Below are 22575 nucleotides of genomic sequence, written 5' to 3' on the forward strand. Positions count from 1 at the left end.
TGACAGTTACATTACTAAACACTTTAATTTTCCAAGAAGACTAATAGATTTTTTTTTTCTCCATCAGACGGACTTTTCACAAAGAAACACATTAAAATCAATAAATAAATAACAGGTACAAACAGGTACAAGGTACAAGGGAAAGAAATGAAAAACTATATAAAAATAATAACATCACAAAGACCAAGAGCATCTTACGAACACAGCAGCTGACCGAAGAACTAGAGCCGAAGATAGATGAGAACTATGGCCACTAAGGTTACAGTGGCAGCCATGTTGGCTCCACAGTCTTGTTATGTGGTTGTTTTGACAGGAACACACAAAGTATTTGAGAGATTGTCCTATTGACTGGTGACGACACCTGGGGTACCAAGATTATCGTAAAAGGTCACTCTCCCTGCTTTTCTTACTTAAATGCTAGCTTGCCCCTAATAGTAAATGCTCATGTGTTTGCATGGACTTACTATCATGTAACAGTGTAGGCTGGACTGTCATAATGCAGATTAGCACTCAATATAATCTATGCTTAAGAGTCAGCAGGACGATTAACATCAAATACTCTATGCTGCCATTGAATCAGATATTCTTGCTCATCATTGGGTATGAAGAAGACGAAGGAGTGTGCAAATTACGAAGGTTTTGGGCTTCCTCATTGAGAGAAGAGATCTCACACCACTATGATATTTTGTAAGTGCCCATTCAGTGTTGTTGACATTTTCTGTGCTGCTCCTTATGGCAGTGAATAATAATATATTATTGTAATCATAGCATTTGAATGGAATCCAATGAGCCTACAAGTTTGATTTACAGGGTATCCAGCTGAACGTGTCTGTGGTGTGGTAGTGACTTCCCACAAGGCTGAATATAAAAACAAATAATACCTGATCTGATGTCTGATGTCAAAAGAGGAAACTTAGGCTGGTTAGGCTGCGGGAAAAGTGAATGTTTGCTACTTTCTGAGAATGGATAAAATGAGAAGCCAGATGCTAGGCAGCTATTTAAAAAAGGACAAGAACAAGGTTTGCTTATTATCCGTGGAAATGGATCAGCGAAGGCAAAACAACCCTCTGTAAAATCAGTGCAACAGGTCAACAAATCTTCTCTTTTATTTGTGGCAAAACATTGGCCACCTTCTGAGGAGCCTGATTCCGTATTGTTAAAGCTGGCCAACATTTTACAACTTCATGGGCGCTTGGAGAGATGCTAGCCCAGTCAACTGAACCAAGGTCTCTCCAGTCTGTATCGTCTTAAGGTTATACACCGTCTATTAGCTGTGAAAAGTCCATAGTCAGGCTGGCAGCTGGCCCAAACAGCAAACAAATTATGATGCAAGGTGCAAAATAGAGAAAACCAATACCTGTTGACACATGTGCAGAAACATTAAAATACTACAGGTTGATGATGTAACATTGCAACACGTGTTTTTTGTTGTCTTATGAAACAACAATTAAATTTTCTGCAATGGGTATATATGTGATAATAAATGCATTTAATCTCTGTGTTGCTTTTCTGCATAATTAAAACGGCCAAAAAAAACTGTGCACCAAATTTAAATACAGGTAAAATTCTTTAATTCAATTTGGGCAAAGTTTTTTTTTTTAAGTGTCCTTGTACTAAGAAACAAAGAAATAGTAAAACAAAAAACACAGCAGGATCTGTTCTTGTATCACGACATGAATCCAGTGGCCAACATGTCACATGGTATTTCACACACTGAATGGAAGCACAAAGTACAGAACCACTAAGGATATAAGGATGACTTTGTGTTCTTAAGACATGACAGCCAATAGAACAATCTATCAATACCTCTAAGTGTTCCTTTATCAATACATTCACCAACTGATCTTTTACATGTTGGTCTACTTGATTTGGTGATATAATGAAGGTCAGTGCCAAACATTTATAGCCAACGTGAGTTTGTTCTAGACAAGCAGACGCTTATGAGTCTGATCTGGGACATACAATATGCAGATAGATTGCACTTGTTTAATACATCATCTCACATTTGCATCAAACTGACGACACACTCCTTCAAATCTTTTAATCTTCTTTAAGCACATTTATTAAATATTGTATATTTTATGTGAATTCTCAGTCATGTGTGCATCATTCTGTCTGCATGACATTGATTTAGTCAGTGAGGATAGATTCAGATAAATAAATAAACCAGTTCCCAGCCGCTGTGTGGATTGATGTACAACAAACCCGCCAGCCTCAGAACGCTCATACTGTGCTGCCAACTATTTATTCAGAATTTTCTGTGTTGTAGCTTAGGACAAATATCAAGCTGCAGACTATATAAAAAGATGAATCAACTGTCAAACACATTGTCAGGCCGACAGACGCTGAATTATTCATAAAGTCTGATCCCAAAGTTAGAATTTTAAATCAGAACAACAGCATCACTTGAATCTGCACCTCCAACAGTGAACTGGCAGAAAAAAATGGGAATAAATGTTTTTAATTTGGACAGACAAACAAACTTTTAATTCTTTCTGCTTGACTTTAATATTTGTGGGCTTTTGCTACATGTGCAGGTGAAGTTACAAAGCAAGGAACAGAAATTTAAACTTCTAACACCTCCGTTTTCTTTAGATTCCTACTGTATACAGCAGCTCTGTCCGTTGGCATCTTTGGAGCGCAGACACAGTTTAGGCTTGTAGCTCTCCAGGTAATGCAGCTGCTTGGCATTCAATGCTCCACGACGCTTCCTGGTAAAAGAATGGAGAGACGATGCTCAAACCACAAAATAACTCTCACTAAAATAATGACACACGAGTGAACAGGGATGGTGCTGAACACAGTAAATGAAAAGAGCGTGCAGTTGTTGCTGGTATCAGGAGAAATGAAGTAGCTGAATCAGAGCCCAGTACTCACTGTCTTATTAAGTGCACTGCATCTTCATATTCCATCCCACACTCAATTAGAGCCAGGGCCACCAACACAGGAGCTCTGAGGACAAATAACAACTAGATTAAAAACAACAGTTCTAGGCCCTGTAGCTGTGCACAAACCACAGACTTTCAAAGCAGTACTTCCACTGTGCTAGTTGGCATCTTTTGCTGTGGTTGTCAACGCCAAACAGTCATACATTTTACTGTCAAATAAATGTATTGAAGGCTGAATTAGAGCTTTGTCAATCAAAGACACTATCTAGACACTGTCATAACTTTACAGTGACTGCTACTAAGAAGCAGTCTGTAAATAAGTTGGGTTTCATCTGAACATGTTGCTATTCAGATACTAATTTGTTGTGTAAGTATTCATTTTTGAATTCTGGGAATTCCAATTGTTTATTTATTTGTAATAAAGATTTACAACAAATACATTTTGTGAGCACATTCTTGTACTACAGTTATACTTTTTAATTGCCTTATTAAAATGTGGAGGTGTATACACCTGTCCTTGGCAACCTGACATCTCTCTCTCTAGCACTGAACGCTTCAATTCACCTTGGCAGTTAAAGGGAAGATAAAATGCCAAAGACCTCAGCTGCGTGTGAACATTTTAAACTGGGTGATGTCAGAACAATTGCTGTGTGCCAAGTATACAATTTGAAACTGGTCTACCAGCACAAGGACAAAACCTCGCCTGAATGCTTAAGGTGGAAGGCTATTTGATGGTGTTAAAAACACAAAACAATACAACACATCTTACCAAACTTAGCTTGTTCTGTTATGTCTGTTGCCCAATTATCTTGATGCAGCTGCTTTTATTGCCCATTTGCACTGCACTGACTTTGCTTGGAGAATAGTTACAACTGATCTAAATATTAAGAACAAGAACATAAAGAGAAATGTGGGACGCTCTGGGGTAATAATGCAGGACGTTACTAACTTTGATGGCTTGATATTACAATAAATCGAATTCACCTGATTCATGGCATCTCTAAAAGCTTCAAAAGATTGCTGTTTAGTGCTACTGAAGCTCCACAGCCAAAAGAAAAGGGTTTTAAAATGATCAGCTTCAGACTGCTTTGCCGCTGAAACACATAACAGCTTCAATGGTTTGTTTTAAGCATCAGGCAGCGACAGACTGACAGAGCCACGGAAGAAGTTTGACACTACTTTCCACCACCGTGGCTACTGCAGTAACTGTCAGACTGACACCAAAACAGCTTAATGATCCTCATTCACTCGCATGAATACCACCATATGAAATTTTAGCTCGCACACTACCAAGAAAAAAGTTGCATGCGGAACCATTTTGGTTGCAGTCTGGAGCCGTTTCTGCAGTTCGAGAAAGAACTGAAAAGCTTTATAATGTGTAACTGACTATGCACTAAATAACAGAAAAAACAACTAAAAAACAAGATCACACCCAAAAACAAGCCACTTTATGAGTAAGAAACATTATGTAATCGATTGTGTGTCAACTTCACACTGACCTTCCCAATCCAGCAACACAGTGCACAGCCACACAGGAGCCGGGCTCCTCTCTAAACTTTGCCTGCAGCAGGGACAGCCAATCATCAACCACCTGGTCAGGGGGGCGGAGCCATCATCAAACGGCCAGTCCTGGAAAGAAGATGGAGCCTTCTTTACATTCTATCATTGCTGTAGGCCAATTACCCTTTGTGACTTTCTGGAAAAAACTATTACAGTCTGCATTTCTGTTATTGTACTGCTGAAGGATGAAGGTCTTACTGGACACTGAATGTTCCACGAGTATCCGTAGTATTTCCACTTGATCAGTAACTATGTCTGAAAATCCCTCTGCTAATAATCTTGAAAGAAAAGGAAGCAGTTTATGGCTTGTTGTGCCTACTGCTACCATTTTTTAAAAAATGGAATGCAGTGGACGAAAACCGAAAGTGCTTGGTTTTTTTCCATAACATTCAAAGTGGACTATCCTGTAGATCAAGCTCATTTTATTTACTTTGCTGAAAGAGTTCATTTAATCATGCAAAACTATGCCATTGTTGGATTTAAGTTCTAGATTTATTTTGACTTTTGTGCTGTAAGTAGGCCTAATCTTTAAATGACAGAAATGCCATTTAACACTTTAACAGTGAGTCATTGTTTACAGATGGTACTTTTCCTTGTCATCCTTCGAGCACTGCTGAGAACTGTATATGCATTGCTCACCAGGACTTGTATGCCTTCTTGTTCCACCGGTGTCTTGTCGTATGTAGCAGCACACACTCTCACCAGGGTGTTTACTCCGAATGCCTTTAGATCCTACACATCAACGCACATTTTAACACAATATGTTGCCTGTTTTCCTTCCAGAAACTAAAAACAAACTGAGAAAAGTTAAACATGTCTTACCTCTATAAACCTTCCCAGTTGTGCATTGGTGGGATTGTGCGTGATGAGGAATCTCAGACAATCATAGGAGATCTCCACTGGCGCCGGTCGGTTCATTTTTAGACCCACAAAAGTTTTGTTAATAAACAATAAAGGTCTGAAAAGTACTGTGCATCAAAGAATGGAGGAACAGACAAGGTCTTCAAGCAAAACCCTTCCGAGTGTTTAAAAAAGTAAAAAATAATGTTTCTACTGAAAGAAATACAAATTACACAGAATTTTACTAATGTGTCAGTATCGTCTATGGGTGCAAAATTTAAAATATTCTCTTGTTTTGACAAAACTCCTAAACAAAAACAAACAATTCAAGGGGAGAAACTTTTCTTGGCAATAACAGACAAAAATTTAAATTGGCTTGTTAATTAAAAAAAACTTCAAATCTAGCAGACTTGAAATCAAAAAGTGTGGAGAGAAGACACCTAAAGTCCTGAAGAGTGGAAAAAAACTGAAGACAGGAAAAAATATCTGTCTATCCTTTCTTTCAAATCTGTTAGCCCATTCAGAGACGACTTGTACAAATGAGAGCAGAAGAAGAAAGGAAAAGCAGGAAAGGAAGAGAGCAGAGAGGAAACTCCTGGGCTAAAACCAATGCCTCCCCTTCTCCCCAGGACAGGTCACAGACTGAAGGTTGGCTTGTCTTCATATGGGTTGAACAGGATGGCAGTAAGGACCTGTGAGGACAGACAGATCATTTTTATACTTCTTAAAGCACGACTGACTCAAGGCAGTTTTATTTATTAGTATGAAATATGCTAAACTCTAATGACCTATCTGATTCTAATGTGATGTTAACTGACGACTACTTCCCCACGTGTTGCCGTCTTAACTTCTGGCACTTGCTCCTGAGCCATTCAGTGCTTGGTAGTGGCCAAATAATAGTTTCTTCAGGGCCAGTATCAATTAACAGCAACCAATATTTGGAACGAAAATGCGTTTGCAGCAAAACAAAAATGTCTGTGTTACAATTTCAATAGAGCAAATTCTAAAACAAAACTTCACTGGGTGTGTAGCCCTTTAAGCTGCAGTCAATTCTAGCCATTTTCAGTACAAAAAAATCGCTAATATTCTATTTGTAAATAAAAATATGACGAGAAATACAGGGAACATTGGACGCGCATCGCGAGGTGCGTTTCCTCGAAAACGACCTATTCGTGGATTATATACCGACTTCAAGACATGTTTTGGACAAAATAGTTTACTGGCTTGTGTCATCTGGATGTCCAAGGTTGGATTATGGCCGTTTTTTGTGGAATATTTTCATCTGTGTGTAATAATGAACCCGGAAATGTGAGTCGCGCTGTGTACGTTGAAGCCGCGTATAGAGAACGGATGGATGGATATTCATTGTTTGTCGGACAAATGTGTTTATATTACCGCTGTGGTAATCATATCTGAAAGTGGTTTATACCGGTGGATTCATGAGAATCTAAGCTTTCCATCGGCATATAGTGTTTGTATAATCGCGTTTGCAGTTTCAGACATTTAGCAAATTGCTTATGCAGATCTCGAAGTGTACCGCGGGCAGAACACTGAAGCGCAACGGGTTAATGAAAAGAGAGCTTTTCAACATTTATCCTTCAGCATTAGCAAGTTACCTTGACGTGTAATCAATCAGATTTGGGGGGGCGGACATTACTCGAGACGACAGAGTGACTTAAGATAGAGAGGTAGCTGCATTAGAGACAAAGTGGCGCATTTCAAAAGTAATGTATTTTATATATACAATACTGATGATCTGGAAAAACTATGAATATTGGATCTGATAATAGGCCAAGCTGATATTTGGTTGACCGCTAGTGCCAAGTAATAAGTGATCATGCATTAAAATCAGCACTTGTATGATCAATGATTCAATGTGTCTCTACTTTCTACTGTCCTTGGAGTGCAAAAAGTTAAAAAAAAATTTAAATTAGGCTCCTTAATTAGGATACGACCAGCTTTTATGCCACTCACCTGTGAATGTGAATGGCAGTGTTTGTGCCTAGCTGGTGTCTCCTGTTCACTTGTCCACAATAAGCAGCAGGTGCTGGGCTTTGCAAAACTCCCCTCCAAGCCTCGCAAACGCCATACATGTGCAGCCTGAAAGAAACAAAGTGCAATTTTTTTGAGTGAAGGTGCTGATTCATAATCCAGACAGGACTGCACTGCAGTTACACATAAGCCCTTTTCAGACACGTGATACGTAATACTGTTGGTTTAGTTACTTTTACATAAATGCTCCTCATGGCTTCATTCAGATATACCCAGTACAGTGGCGAGACAGCCAGTGCACACGTGTGACATTTCTCATACATGTGAGCCTGGACAGAACAATTAGTGAAATAACGCATAATAATGTACTTATATAACTAGATCTAAGTCTGCTATGTAACAAATGATTTAGCTGCAGCTTATAAACTCTGACTCTGTATATGACAGCTCACTTGGCTGAGGTAAAACAAAAGTAATATATAATGCTGAGTCATTAATGAAATGACTACTGTTGTTCTAGATGTATAAATGCACACAACGTCCTTACTTTGGACAAAAAACCTCTTACGGATTGTGGTGCTGTTTGCTGCTGCAGGTTTTCAAAAAAATCAGAAAAATTTCTACAAACAGCGAGAAGCAACACACTAAACTTCAGCTTCTGCTACTGTTTTGCCAACGTCTGGATTACATTCATTACTGGTGAGTCTAATTAATGTTCCCTGTTCTGTCTGCACTGCAGTAATGTTATTGACATTTCAGTTTGTTCAAAGACAAGAAATTCTAGAGCAAAGTGAGTGGGAAAGGTGTTTTGTGATTTTGGCAGTTTCTCGATCAATATTGGTGCTGAAATTCATCAAATCCCATCACGCAACTGGAAATAATAATGATCTTGTGTATATGTGTGCGTGACTTAGTAAGACTGCGCTTGACAACTTTCACAGAAAAGAGACCAAAGGTGCTCATTCACACCTGAAGCTGGCAAGTAAAGTTGCCTTCAAATTAAAGGAGAATAATGCGTGTCTGAAAGGGGCTACAGTAAAATACTCACTGTGCTGAGAGCTGAGGAGATAGTTCATTGAGCGGACACAGGAAAATGTGACGGCTCCGGGATGTAGACACACCATTGATGATGATGCTGCTTTTCTGGGTCCTGGCTGACAACGGCCCGCTAGCTTTGTGCTAACCTGCAGCGTACAACAAACATGTTACTGTTTGTCAGCTACATGACTTGTGTAGCTGTATTATGTATTTCCAAATATGACCATTAGCTTGTACGATTAACTAACACAAAATATCGACAAAGCAGCTGGTATTACTAGATAATAAGGCATTAGATTTTAACTGGTTTTACACAGAATTTAGTGTGAAATAAAAAAATAACGGATAACGATATTCAGTTAGCTAGTTAAATTATGTCAACGGTCAGATATCGATAGTTAACGATATATAACATCGTACTAAGTGTTAGAAACTACATATCTATATAATACAGTCACTCTACAGCAGCCGGTCTGACTGTTAACGTTAGCTTCTGCTACCATAAATCAGCCAGCTAGCTTATCGTTACTGGTAGCTAGTTTTCAAAGGCACCTAGTATTTTAACAACAATAGCTACGACATACGTAGTTTGTGACAATATGTTTGCACATGATTTAGGAACTGTCTCACTTGACTAATCACCAGCGCCGTCTGTCATCACAAGCTCCGTCAGCCGAGTCATTTAAAACCAGGTCAACAACCATGTTACCAGGATAAAAAGCGAGCTAACACTTCCAGGCTAAAGCGTTCACCGGTGTTCAATAACAACCAAATGACAGCGAGTACAGCGACCTTGCTCAAACAGGTAACATTAGCTACACAACTGGAAAAATTACTACAACGATGTTAAAACACGTTGACGCAATAGAAATACTTACAAAACGCAGTAGTTTCACGAAAATTCCAGGCGCTTCTAATGACAGAGAGGAGTCTGCCAGGGAGACATGTTGAACAGAAATGTAAAGTTAGCAGCAATGAACGCAACGACTTCTGGTTGCTCGCTTTTGAAAAATAAAACTCGTAAGGCACACATTGTAGTATTCCGGTGAGGCTTGATCTTAATCTTACAAACTTGACAACTAAACAAAACAGTAAGTGACATAAACAACAATAAAAAAAGCATAAAATAAAAAAATCAAGCATAATAAAATAAATAATAAAATAAAATGACTGTATCATGACACAGAGTGTGCAATTTTATTTTACAAAAGCACTATGTAATTGCAACAAGCATATAGCAGAAACATGATCTCTGAATTCTTGTCAATGAATCCTCCCAAAAAATGCTATAGGCTATATAATATTTTTTGGTCATATTTTTTGGTCATTCACTACTATTTCTTTATACACACAGGACTACCATCTAGAAGTACATAAGAGCTCATATACATTGTGATTAGCTTTTTTTTATATAACCCTCAGTTGATTTTAACCTGGGGCAGTTGCTGAAGGTATGCTTTTTTTTTTTACTACTAATAAAGCTCATATGAAAATTACAACTGAAATTTCATAGGAAAATTGCATATATTATACACTTGCTCAGGACACCCACATAATCTGAACTTTGTCTTGAATGAAATTTGGCTGCTGGATCTGGGTCAGTCTTGCATTGTTCAACAATTTGCACCACTTGTTTCCAGAATTCCTGAACATAGGTTACATTTCTACAGTCATTAAGAGTCTGTGCAATAGTGTCAACTGAATCCACATCTAAACCTAAACCATAAACTATTTGACAAACAAAAAACAAACAAAACACGTACAAACACACAAAAAGTGTTGCATTATTTTAATATCTGTACACTTTTTAGTTAGAATAATACAGAATAAATGAATTGCTACAAAAATCAGTGTGAACATTTTCTGGTTGGTCAGAACTATTGCTGCTGTATCTGTATGAATGGGAGGTGGCTGTGTAGTTAAAATACATCTGAATGGGAACAGCAGCATCTGTAGAGAAATGTTTCAGAAAAACAGCCAGAAAAATAATACTTACTGGATTTAACTCCAGTTCTACAGTTAGTGAGTGTGTAGCCCTCTAAACTGGCTTCAGTACTGGCTGTGTGGGGAGGCCGGACTTGAGTCACACCCCTGGACCAACCCTTGGCTCTGTCACTGAGCTTACTGAAATGTTAAAATGTTTAAAACGTTTGAAATCCTCAATATGCAACTGTGTACAAAGTTGTATGGTTACACTTTTTACTTCTTTTATAACATATTCACAAATAATGAACCATTTGTCTTCATTTCATCTTATGTTCTGTGGCATTCATTTTGCATATAATGTGACTTACTACCTATCACAACCTTTCGGCTACTCTTTATGAACTTCAAATAAGCTGATGCCATAGGCTACTCAAGCTGTCTGAACTGTTTTTGAATGAACTTAAATTTGTTTCATCCTCTTTGTCTGCCATTTCAACACATTTGCATAACTCTCTTCAATCCAAACACAAAGGGTGTGGCACTTTTCTCTCTCTCTTCTCCCTTGCTCTCTTTCCCCTACACACAGAAAGCGCACAAACACACATTCAGGCATTCTTCTTGGCAGCGATGGATATTTTGTCGCCCTGCTCAGTACAGCATATGTGTCTGTTTCTTTACCTATTTATAAGGTGTTAGGTTACCGGGGTTGCAGGGAGTGGAGTCTCCCTGTTTCCCATAAGCTGACAAGACAGGACATGTAAAGTCTATGTGTTCATGTGCGTGTGTTTAATGACGTAGCAGCGGCTGAATCTGGTTTGGCAGGATTTCTGAGGAAAGGACGAGAGACAAGCAGAGGGAGAAAGGAGCTGGAGGCTTGAAACTGCTTTTTCCCCTCTCTACATTTAGCTTCTCTGCTTCCTTGTTAATCTTCTCCTGCTGGTATCGACATATTGACTGTCTGAGTGAAGTTTCAGCACCGGGTAAGGCTGTTTATTCTTTGATTTTCATAAATTTCACTGTATCCCAACGATAAGAATGAACAGTAAACAAACACTGTAGCTATGAGTGTTTAAATGTTACACAGGCTGAGGTACAGTAATGTGTTTTCTTCTGTTTAACAATCAAGCAAAAGGGATACAAGACAGTTATGGCAGCAAATGGGGGAGCCACTGGGATTTCATCTTAAAGAAAAAAAGCAACAAACCTTTTCCTGTGGCTATGACTAAGACACAAAACATTCAAGTCTTAGAAGACACTGGGCAAACATCGTAAAGAAAGAAAATGTGGCATTCAACTGTAGATTGATCACACAGACAACAGCATGGTGGAGTTTGGCCGGGAGTTGAAATTTTCCACATTATTACTTATGGTACATAGGTTTCTATTGCTTAAATTATGAGTGTGTGTGTGTTTATTTTAATGACAAAAAAAGTATGAAATAACACTCACTTGGACTTGTAGCAGATTCGGATTCCCTTTGTAATATAAAAAGCTGGAACAATCCCACTATCAGTGGATATGTTTTTTACTAATTTGATAGTTTACACACTCACAGACTGAAAGAAAACACAGATATAATAACAGAACACAATAAGATCTAATGATAGTCAACCAAGGGTAAGGTGTGCATCAAAGCAGTCATCAGCGAGGTCACATCTGATGTTTAATGTAAGGTTAGTGTCGGGAACAATATCACGACAAGCTTCATTGGTGTTGTAAGCAGTGTTATTTACTTTGTATGAAAGTAAAAAAACAAGTGGCAAAGGAGTTAATCCAGAGTTTGAAGTGTTAACAGAGAAAAGCCCTTAGTGCTAAGCCACCGCTGTTTTCTGAAATCTAAATATTTTACTCTTTACTAAACACTGACTGATCCTCCACTGCACCTCATACAGGCCTACGCAGAGCGTTACACAGTACAGATGGATTTTATTTCTGTTGTTTTCAATTGATATGGGGGAAAGTACAACCAGGTATGACTTTACATCCAATGTGCCTTTTCTGTTTGAAACTCACATACCTTCCGTAATTTTATCACTAAATATTATGGAGCTCCTACTGTATACATGAATGTATTAGAGGGATAATTAAATTTGGTTTCAACACAAGTCCAGGTTTAAAATTTGGCTACAGCTTATACAAAGAATATATATGTGGCTTTTTTAGTTTTAATGAATATTTTAATGATGGCTGCACAGTGGTTTGGTGGTTAGCACTTTTGCCTTGCAGCTAGAAAATCCCCAGTTTGCATCCCGTCCTACCTGAGATCTTTCTGCATGGACTTTGCATGTTCTCTCTGTGCATACATGATTTTTCTCCGGGTACTTCCTCCCACAGTCCAAAAACATGCTGAGGTTAGTTGGTAACTCTAAACTGTCTGTAGGTGTGAATGTGAGTGTGATTATTTGTCTCTATGTATAGCCCTGTGATAGACTGGTGACCTGTCCAGGGTGTCCCCTGCCTTTACCCTAAGTCAGCTGGGATAGGCTTCACCAGCCGCCCCCACTCTCCCCAACCCCAACGAGGATTATGCAGTGTAAAGATCATGGATGGATGGAATTTTAATTAACTCGTGTCTGTTATTGTATTTTATACCAGCTAAAGTGAAAACCAGTCTACCATATGATAGCAAAAGAAGATTCAGTGTTTCCATCAGTCTAATGCCACGCTCTATGTAACAATGGAAAATATGAGAGTTCAGCAGAAAACCATATGCTTATTGAGCATATTATGTCTCCTGATATACACATACATGTAGTTCAGTATCTTGGTAACGTAGCCTTAGAAACCACACATACACACATTCCAAGAGCTTTATGATTAAAATCATATTTATGCTGGACTTTATGGCATTAGGCTGTGTCATCCGTGAACCTTTTATTCTTTGCACACATGGTTGTGTTTCCATTGTGTTTATTCAGCAGCAGCAGACAAGCACACAGCACTGATTCTTACTGAATACAAACACAGCAGCTGTGTGTACAGTTACAGCAGCCTGAATAGAGTATAAAGACAAATAAAAGATTCATTAGGTGTTCAGAAAAAACTTGCAGGTCCATTGTACTTGAATTGTTAAGTATGTGTACGTGCTGCAGCCAGCTAAGATTAAATCTATTTACAATGAGACACCATGATAATGTTGATTTCAATAGGAGTTACATTTTGCATAAAGGGAAACCTAATTAATTTATAGGAAGTGCAGTCACACAATTGACTTAATTATAGTCTTCTATCGCAGCAGACATTTTGACTTGTTATATAACAAGAACAGGTGTTGCACTGATATTAATGATGGCTCATTAAGTGTCAATGTGACATAAATGCTTTTTCTGTTTCAACAAATTTAATCATCTGCTGTGAAAAAGGTCTTTTTAAAGTTTCACTGCACTGTCCTAGCTTCTCACAAGCTTAATTTTTTAGTTAGAGAATTTCTTATTCCCTTAAGAATTGTACCAATTGATTTCACATCGCAAAAACACATTAACAGATAGAATCAATATTTTTTGGGACAGGAATTTGGTCTTAGGTGTTTGTAAGATCTGATTACAGAAAGTGAAAAACACTCCATAGGAACATCAACTAAAAAAGATATTCTTCGACATTTATCTTTTCTGCAGAAAGAGGATTGAAAAATCTGTACAATAATAGATAAATAAGGACACACAGCAAAATAGCCATTTAGCTTAGCTTATCATGAAATGAAGATGGCAAAAAGGATGGAGACGTTTAAAAGCAAAGAGCCATCCTTGTGTTGGTAAAGAAAAAACAAGATGTCGATGAAAACCCACGCTCTTGGATTTGAAAATGATTTCATGCCTTGAAATCCTTGCCCACGGTTTTTATGTCAAACCATTTTAATATGAAATAATTGAGTTATTCCTAGTCTGTCCGGTAATTTTAGATATCAACAGTGTCATTCTTGCAGGACAAATGATATTACTTTTATCATTCATGTGTGTGGTTTCTCTTCACTGATGTCTACAATTCAGCTGCCAATGTTCACAGTGTATGTTTGCAGATATCTGATACTGAATTATGACAAGTCGTATTCCCATTTTCAGATATCTATGGTTCATGCAGCTCATGATATCTACATTGTCCTTTATCGATATGTTGTATTGGAACTCTGCCCGGTCAAAATGTAATTACAGACATCATGAATTAGAGTTTTGAGATATATGTAATTACATGGGCAGCTACAGCAAGTGTGAGGTGGAGGCACGGTGGCTTTTTTTTCAAACATACTTTGCATATGCAATCACAACTGAATATGACAACATGCTGTGCTGAAGGGAGATCAGTGTTCTGAGCCCCTCCAGACTTCCTTATAGGTGATGAAGTAGAAAAACATAATCTATCCTACGCAATACAAATTACATACTGAAGCTAAAATTCAACTTGAAGATAAACAAAGGACGGCACTTAAGTGTTTCATTGAGAAGAAAGACGTATTTGGACTTATGTCGACGGGATATGGCAAATCCTTAATATACCAGTTGGCTCCGCGGCTCCGCTGGTTGGGAAGCTAATGGGACTTAGCCACAATCCACCGGTGCTCTCGGAACTACGTCAGCCTATTCGTTGCGTTGATTGGTTGTATACCTACCCAATTGCTGCAGAGGGATTTGATAAACAACCTTTTAGCCCGCCTCCCTCACTGTCGAGCTTCCCTAGACCCTTGTGACATCAGAAACTTGGGTCTAGTATGGCTAGGCTATCTGAGAGGCGGAGTTTGAGCCAAACCCTGGAACGACGTATCATTCACAAAGCAGTACAGAGGCGCTCCACCCTCACTCACTCCTCGCACGCTGACACGCAGGTAGGCACACTGCAAGAGAACACTCGAACCGAAAGAAAATACCGAAACGCAAATGTCATTTCACTGATGAAATGCGAAAAAAGTACCCCTGTTTTCGTCCGGGTCGTGTCAAATGGGAGGTAGAATGTACAGTCTGCAAAGCTGGGACTTATGTCTCTGTAGCTAATAAGAAAAGGAAAAAGAAGGAAAAAAAAGGACTGTTGACTTGAGGCATTACTTCTATATTTTTTTCATTTGCCATTAGACACATTATTTTTGAATAATGGGCTAACTGAACATTGAAGAATAGGCTACCTCTCTTTTTTCTTTTTGTGTAATATTTTGAGGCATTATTTCTGTTTTTACATAATTGATAATTGGGAGGTTATTTTGAAGAATGGTACTCTACCTCACTTTTCCTAACTAAGGTGTAAGTGTCAGACTTAAGAGAGATGATCATTTCTTATTTTGTTAAACATCTGAATACATGTGTTCCTACACAACTTGAGTCAATAACTATTAAAGACTAGAGCAAGCCATATTTGTATGTGACTGATTATATTGTTTAGGAGAATTGCTTTAAATTAAAATATATATAATTTATAAAGCAACTGTTAGTGAGTGTTTTGGGCTATTTTCTGTATATCCAGGTAAAGTGTTCTTTTCTGGGGAATTCAGAATATCTGTTTAACTGAGTTTGAAGCACAGAAAGCCCCCTGATCCACGGAAACCCCCTAAAAATGTGTGTGTGTGTGTGTGTGGGGGGGGGGGGGGGGGGGGGGCTGAAAATTTTTCGCGCGCGAGCTGGAAGTGTGTCCTCTTTTCAGAGAAACAGAATATGGTCACCCTATTAGTACACAGCTTCAGAGGTGCTGGTAACTGGATTTTGTAACTTTTGTTCAGGCAACCTGTGTAACACTGAACTAGCTGGTTGCTAGCTCCAGCTGTACTTTAGCTGGAATTGTTAGCAAGAAAGCAACCGATCTTATTTCCCTAAAATTACATATTGCTTGTTTATCTTTGTGTTCCTGTTGTTTCTGTTGGATAAACACACACAAAAAGGCCACATTTTAATTATTTAGTTTGTCAGTTAGAAAAAAAAGCAGTTGATACATTTTTGGTTTATTTATCAGCAGCTGCTAACAGCTCACAAAGACATTAAATCTCCACATGAGTATAGCACAACTTTATTTTTCTGCAGCCTGTGCCCATGTTGTTACAGTTACAGAGCCGTGAACTTTCGTTAGTGCGGAGCTGATAGTATTAATAAGAATGAATAAAAATTTATGAAGCATTTCAGAGACTAAACAGGCTTTGACTCAACAGTCAAACACCAACAGACGTGAAATTAAACTGTTTCTAAATGTTAACTCTCCTGGGGGGTTGTTGAGTTGTTAGGAATTATTTCATACAAGCCCATGCATGTATGTAACCCACTTGTATCTGTTGGATTGAGCAAGGTGTGGCTAATCCTTAGGCACAGAAAGTCTGCATTTGATCATATTTTAAGGAGAGAGCAAAGTCAATTTAAAGCAACATGAGGCTAATTTTCTTCCTTTGTGTTTTTCCACAGAGTGCATTTGTGTCTGTCTCCCAGTGCAGCAGCAGGGATGAACTGGTCGGGACTGCAGAGTCTGTTGAGTGGAGTCAATAAATACTCCACTGCGTTCGGGAGGATTTGGCTTTCTATGGTGTTTGTGTTCCGTGTGCTGGTGTTTGTGGTGGCAGCTCAGAGGGTGTGGGGTGACGAGAGCAAAGACTTTGTGTGTAATACCCGCCAGGTAAGACCTGTACTAACTTTCAAACTGTATTCAGTTGGGGGAAAGAATTAGTTTCCCACAAGGAAGCACCACATTGACACCACACCAAGTCTACTGATGAAATCTGATATGTTAAAGGAGTGCTCTGACTGTTGACGAGTTTGTAACCCCAGCCTAGATTAGCACCTAACTCCTTTATTTGTGAATTTGTACTAGTGATCTGACACATGAGCATCTATTTACCTGCCAGAAGCAATGTTTTCAGCTGGTGACTACAGCTGCTGAGGAGCCTTTAAAGTACAAAAAAAAAAACCCTGATGACATCACCATGGTTATGGAATTAGGCTTTATTTTTAAAAACAAGCTGTAAATGAAAACATTAGTTAAGAACTTTTGCTGTGATGTTTGAAAAACATCCGTAGGAAGAGTCAAATGAAAGACACTGTTGAACTGTGTGATGGGAAATGCCCCCTGTTTTTGAAGACTGTTGTATGTTTGCATGTATGAATGTACCCCAGCATTCCAAATTGCATACTTTTTCCTTTACTTACATATGACAGTGGCCCTTACAAAGTACATAGCTTTGCAACTGACACAGACTACTTCCTCATATATCCGTCCAAGTCTGCAGTATGAAATAAAGACACTGTGACATACATTATATTGCCAAAAGTATTCGCTCACTTGCCTTGACTCGCATATGGATGTCAGTGACATCCCATTCCTAATCCATAGGGTTCAGTATGACTTCGGTCCACCCTTTGCAGCTAGAACAGCTTCAACTCTTCTGGGAAGGCTGTCCACAAGGTTTAGGAGTGTGTTCATGGGAATTTTTGACCTTTCTTCCAGAAGTGCATTTGTGAGGTCACACACTGATGTTGGACCAGAAGGCCTGGCTCTCAGTCTCTGCTCTAATTCATCCCAAAGGTGTTCTATTGGGCTGAGGTCAGGACTCTGTGCAGGTCAGTCAAGTTCATCCACACCAGACTCTGTCATCCATGTCTTTATGGACCTTGCTGTGTGCACTGGTGCACAGTCACATTGGAAGAGGAAGGGGCCAGCTCCAAACTGTTCCCACAAAGTTGGGAGCATGGAATTGTCCTAAATGTCTTGGTATGCTGAAGCATTCAGAGTTCCTTTCACTGGAACTAAGGGGCCAAGCCCAGCTCCTGAAAAACAACCCCACGCCATAATCCCCCCTCCACCAAACTTTACACTTGGCACAATGCAGTCCAACAAGTATAGTTCTCCTGGCAACCGCCAAACCCAGACTGGTCCATCAGATTGCCAGATGGAGAAGTGCGATTGGTCACTCCAGAGAACGCGTCTCCACTGCTCTAGAGTCTACTGGCAGTATGCTTTACACCACTGCATCTGACGTTTTGCATTGCACTTGATGATGTATGGCTTGGATGCAGCTGCTCGGCCATGGAAACACATTCCATGAAGCTCTCTGCGCACTGTTGTTGAGCTAATTTGAAGGCCACATGAAGTTTGAAAGTCTGTAGCGACTGACTCTGCAGAAAGTTGCTGACCTCTAGGCACTATGCGCCTCAGCATCCACTGACCCCGCTCTGTCAGTTTACGTGGCAACCCCTTCATGGTTGAGTTGCTGTCGTTCTCACACACTTCCACTTTCTTCTAATACAGCTGACAGTTGACTGTGGAATATTTAGGAGTGAGGAAATGTCATGACTGGATTTGTTGCACAGGTGGCATCCTATCACATTTCCACGTTGGAATTCACTGAGCTCCTGAGAGCGACCCATTCTTTCACAAATGTTTGTAAAAGCGGTCTGCATGCCAAGTGCTTGATTGTATACACCTGTGGCCATGGAAGTGATTCGAACACCTGATTCTGATTATTTGGATGGGTGAGCGAATACTTTTGGCAATATAGTGTATCTTTCATTGTGCAAACAAACTAATAGGACATCCTGGCATTTTTATCATGATGCATTAAATATGTTACGTATGTTAACCATCTAAATCTTTTTCTAATTTGCTATATAGTATGGTAATGTGGATACTGGAAGATACCACGAGCTATCGCTTCTCTTCCAAAATTTTATCAAAACTGCAATTATAAATTAAGATAAGTGCTTAAATAGTGGCATTTCAATGTTTTTGTGTACAGTACATTGATTGCTTTATAGGCTATCAGCATTATCTTTTAAGTTGTGACTGTATGCTATAATTTCCTTTATTCTACTGCCTGTACATTCATGCCGATACAGTTCAAATGTTACAGTCCCATCACCAAGAAAATGCAAAACAGACAGAAAACTGGAAAAAATAATAATACTTGAACTGTTTCATTAAACTGGTTCCTTTTTGTCTTTAAGCCTGGTGGGAAAACAATTCTTCGTTCTGTTTTTTAAACTTCAATTTATCCCCTGAAAGTGGCAACAGGTTTCGAGGCATCATTAGTTTTTACTGCTATATAGAGGTATTAAAACCATTTCACAACATGATATCTCAGCACAGTGGTACTGGCACAGTGGTTTATATTTATCATCTCATGACATTTGGTTAGCCATACCAAAAAATAAAAAAAAGCATTGCCACTTTCTTTATCCCAAGTTTCTCTGCCTTGAAAGCAACAACCTGTGCTGTTGCTCATTTATCCACCTGAGACATTACAGTCATCATGAAAGAAGCAATTCCAGCAAGTTACAGCTCATAAAACCTCTCTGACTTTATTTGCAGCCCGGCTGTACCAACGTCTGCTATGACCACCTCTTCCCCATCTCCCACATCCGTCTGTGGGCACTGCAGCTTATCTTTGTCACCTGTCCGTCTCTGATGGTGATGGCTCATGTTAAATACCGGGAAGCAAAGGACTTAAAGTACGTGGCGATGAACCATGGCTCCCACCTGTACGCCAACCCCGGTAAGAAGAGAGGGGGCCTGTGGTGGACATATCTGCTGAGTTTGGTCTTCAAAGCTGGATTCGACACATCTTTTCTCTATATTCTGTACCGGCTGTACCATGGATATGACCTGCCCAGGTAATGATGGGAACTTACTATCTCTTCAATGAAACTGTGGTGTTCTGTACCAGCTATAATAAACTCTACTGCTTTCTTTCAGGTTGTCGAAATGCTCCCTGGACCCATGTCCTAACACTGTTGATTGCTTCATCAGTCGTCCAACGGAGAAGAAGATCTTCATGCTGTTCATGGTCGTATCCAGCGCTCTGTGCATCTTTATGTGCATCCTCGAGATGATTTATCTCATCGGCAAGCGCATTGCCAAAGTGTTAAGGGTCAGACATGAAAATGAGAGGGTCGTGTTTGCTGACCATCATGAGCTCACCACCATCGCTCCTCCCAGGTCCCAGTATCGGAGAACTGATCCAACACTGGCAGAGAGCCAGCTGAGTTTAAACAGGAGGGATAAGGTCAGAGAAGGTGGTATAAGTACAACACTGTAGGACCAAAGGGATCACAACATCATGGGTTTGTCATAATGAGTGACCCAAAGGAATACACAGTTACCTTATAGGTATTAAGACTGATGAAAGGGTGGCTCCTGTGTATTGTGATCCTGTGATCCAGCCAAACATGAAACACTCATGGCTCTCTCTGGGAAGGCTTGGCATCAACGGCTGCTTATGTGTTGTATAACATTGTAAAGAAGAGGACTACTAGTGGTTGGAGATCACATTTCTAACGGTGTACCATAGAACTACATTCAAATCATTCTTCCTTTTACAGCACAAATGAACTGATGTGATTGACGGGCATTGTTTATCATCAGTATCACTGTTAAATAGAGGTTCTACATCGCTGTAAATACTGCAAAATACAGACTCAGTATCTTCCTCGATGTTAATAGCATTATTAATTGTCAGACTGAGAGAAAGATTGCCTCCGGTGCTCTGTGCATTCATATTTCTTCAACTAACGGGTCCAAAATGAGGCTGGAAATGTAATGAGCCGGTGCCTTGCACAATGTGTGGAGCTACACACCAAGATTTAACTCTTCACCCTGTGACAGCTGCTCTAAATCTAGATCTGGAAGTTTCTTGGAGCTTTCTCATCAGTGAATTAATGGACAAGGTGCAAAAACAGGAGAGATTAGAGAGGCCCCATCTGCTACTGATTCTTCTGTGTGTGTAAGAGGACTTTCAATTGTTACAATTCCCATTAAAGTTATTGAATTTTCATTGAGAGTGTAGATGTAGTTCGAAGTGATTTTAAAGTACGAGGTCAGGTCTGCTTTTCTGCTTGGTTGAATGCCCACACTCATTTCTGTTTTGACTAAAAGTCAACTGGAATGTCTTAATGTGGTCCAATAGTTTCTTTTATATCAGGCTGTTGTTTACAATTATAGTGATATATTTAACTGCTTGTAAAATAAAAAAAAATGAATATAAAGTGTTTGTGCAAACTCTCTTCCTTTGCAGAAAGAAATATGCAGTGTTTGCCTCAACCTTACAGTGCTTTAATTACCAAATGTACAGACGAATGGCGAATTAGAAAATAAACGCACAGAGCGTCTTAGTAAAGTGTTTAAACTCTAAAACAGCTTAATGAATCTCTGAAATTTTACTGGAGGATGAACGCCGTTCTTCCAAAAGATATTCCCACATTTGTTTTTTCATGATGGAGGTATCAATCCAAAATCGCTCATAGATGTCCATCTGGGATGAGATCTGGTAACTGTGAAGTTCAATGCATATAATTCCCACCAGTTTCATCAAACCATTCATTGACCCTTGATGTAAGGGGGGCATCCTGGAAAAGATCCCTTCCATCAGGATAAAAATGCTTCATCACAGGACAAAGGTGATCACCCAGAACAACTCTGTTTTGATCTACATGAACCTCTCAATCCAAGTTAACAAGTTGACTCACAGTATACCAGCAAAATGCCCCACACAGCATAACAATCACCAGATCCCCTCGCTGGAGGAGTCAAGGCTTTAGGGTTTTCCAATAATTTGTAGTCTGTATTTAAAGCTGAGGCAGAATTAAGTGTTCTTTTTTGCAAATAACCATGAAAGTCAAGTCTTTTCATGTCGGACAGTTTCATTTGTCATCCTTTTACTGTCAGTGACATAGTACTCACACTACCAGGACACTGAAACTGATGCAGTGTGCTCAAAACATGGATTGAAAATAGTTTTGTGACATTAACACTAGATGGCAGTATTCTCAAAGTTTAACAAACAAAACCTTGACTTACTTACGTATCTGATTCTATTTTTAATTTGTGAATAAACAAGGGAAATCTTTAACTTGTGCTCACCTGTCACATGGAAGATCGCATGCTTTGCTGCCGGTCGATGACATCACTGATGCTGCAGATGTACCAACCATACGGATCTTGGTACGGGACTCCACAGTTCCTGCTGATGTCACACGCCTCCTTACAGTGTGAATTTATGTGATTTCCTGTGATTTTGTTTTACAGCTGTTTACGAGCATAAGATGGGTTATAATTTACCAATGACAAGACAGGCAATTGTCATAGAAATACGAATGCCTCCAGGCCTACCTTATGTTGCAGTGGGAGACTGAGGAAAATATTTAGCAGGAGCCAGATTGTGAGAACATATGCAGAAAAATTTGGAGATGATTTCAAGTACAGGAATTAGATGGCCTGATACTATATATTTAGGTGTGTATGGGTGTCTATCTGAGATTTCAGAGGAGGGGTAGGTCCATCTTAATCCCATCTTAACACTCACATTCACAGAGAGACAGTGCTAACACCAGCGACAGTTTTTTTTTCTATAGAGTATCAAACATATGTTCTGGATGTACAG

The 22575-nt window shown here is 39.3% G+C and overlaps 2 protein-coding genes across 2 annotated transcripts; one reads left to right on the forward strand and one right to left on the reverse strand.

Annotated features, from left to right (window-relative positions):
• On the reverse strand, nucleotides 1-9271 carry LOC110963258 (protein tyrosine phosphatase type IVA 2-like). The gene is given in 9 exon segments (XM_022211525.2): nucleotides 1-2711; nucleotides 2878-2952; nucleotides 4388-4493; nucleotides 4496-4517; nucleotides 5088-5180; nucleotides 5271-5980; nucleotides 7263-7388; nucleotides 8329-8464; nucleotides 9197-9271. Coding segments are annotated over 6 exon segments (504 nt in total). The 5' UTR covers nucleotides 5367-5980; nucleotides 7263-7388; nucleotides 8329-8464; nucleotides 9197-9271; the 3' UTR covers nucleotides 1-2599.
• A 1571-nt stretch (nucleotides 9272-10842) lies between these two features.
• On the forward strand, nucleotides 10843-21181 carry gjb9a (gap junction protein beta 9a). Its single transcript, XM_022211523.2, has 4 exons — nucleotides 10843-11224; nucleotides 16613-16820; nucleotides 19509-19810; nucleotides 19893-21181. The coding sequence occupies exons 2-4, from the start codon at nucleotides 16650-16652 to the stop codon at nucleotides 20233-20235; spliced, it is 816 nt and encodes a 271-aa protein (XP_022067215.1). The 5' UTR covers nucleotides 10843-11224; nucleotides 16613-16649; the 3' UTR covers nucleotides 20236-21181.
• The last annotated feature ends 1394 nt before the right edge of the window (nucleotides 21182-22575 follow it).

The sequence above is a fragment of the Acanthochromis polyacanthus genome, chromosome 1, assembly GCF_021347895.1.
Source record: "Acanthochromis polyacanthus isolate Apoly-LR-REF ecotype Palm Island chromosome 1, KAUST_Apoly_ChrSc, whole genome shotgun sequence".
In the NCBI taxonomy this organism is placed as follows: domain Eukaryota; kingdom Metazoa; phylum Chordata; class Actinopteri; family Pomacentridae; genus Acanthochromis; species Acanthochromis polyacanthus.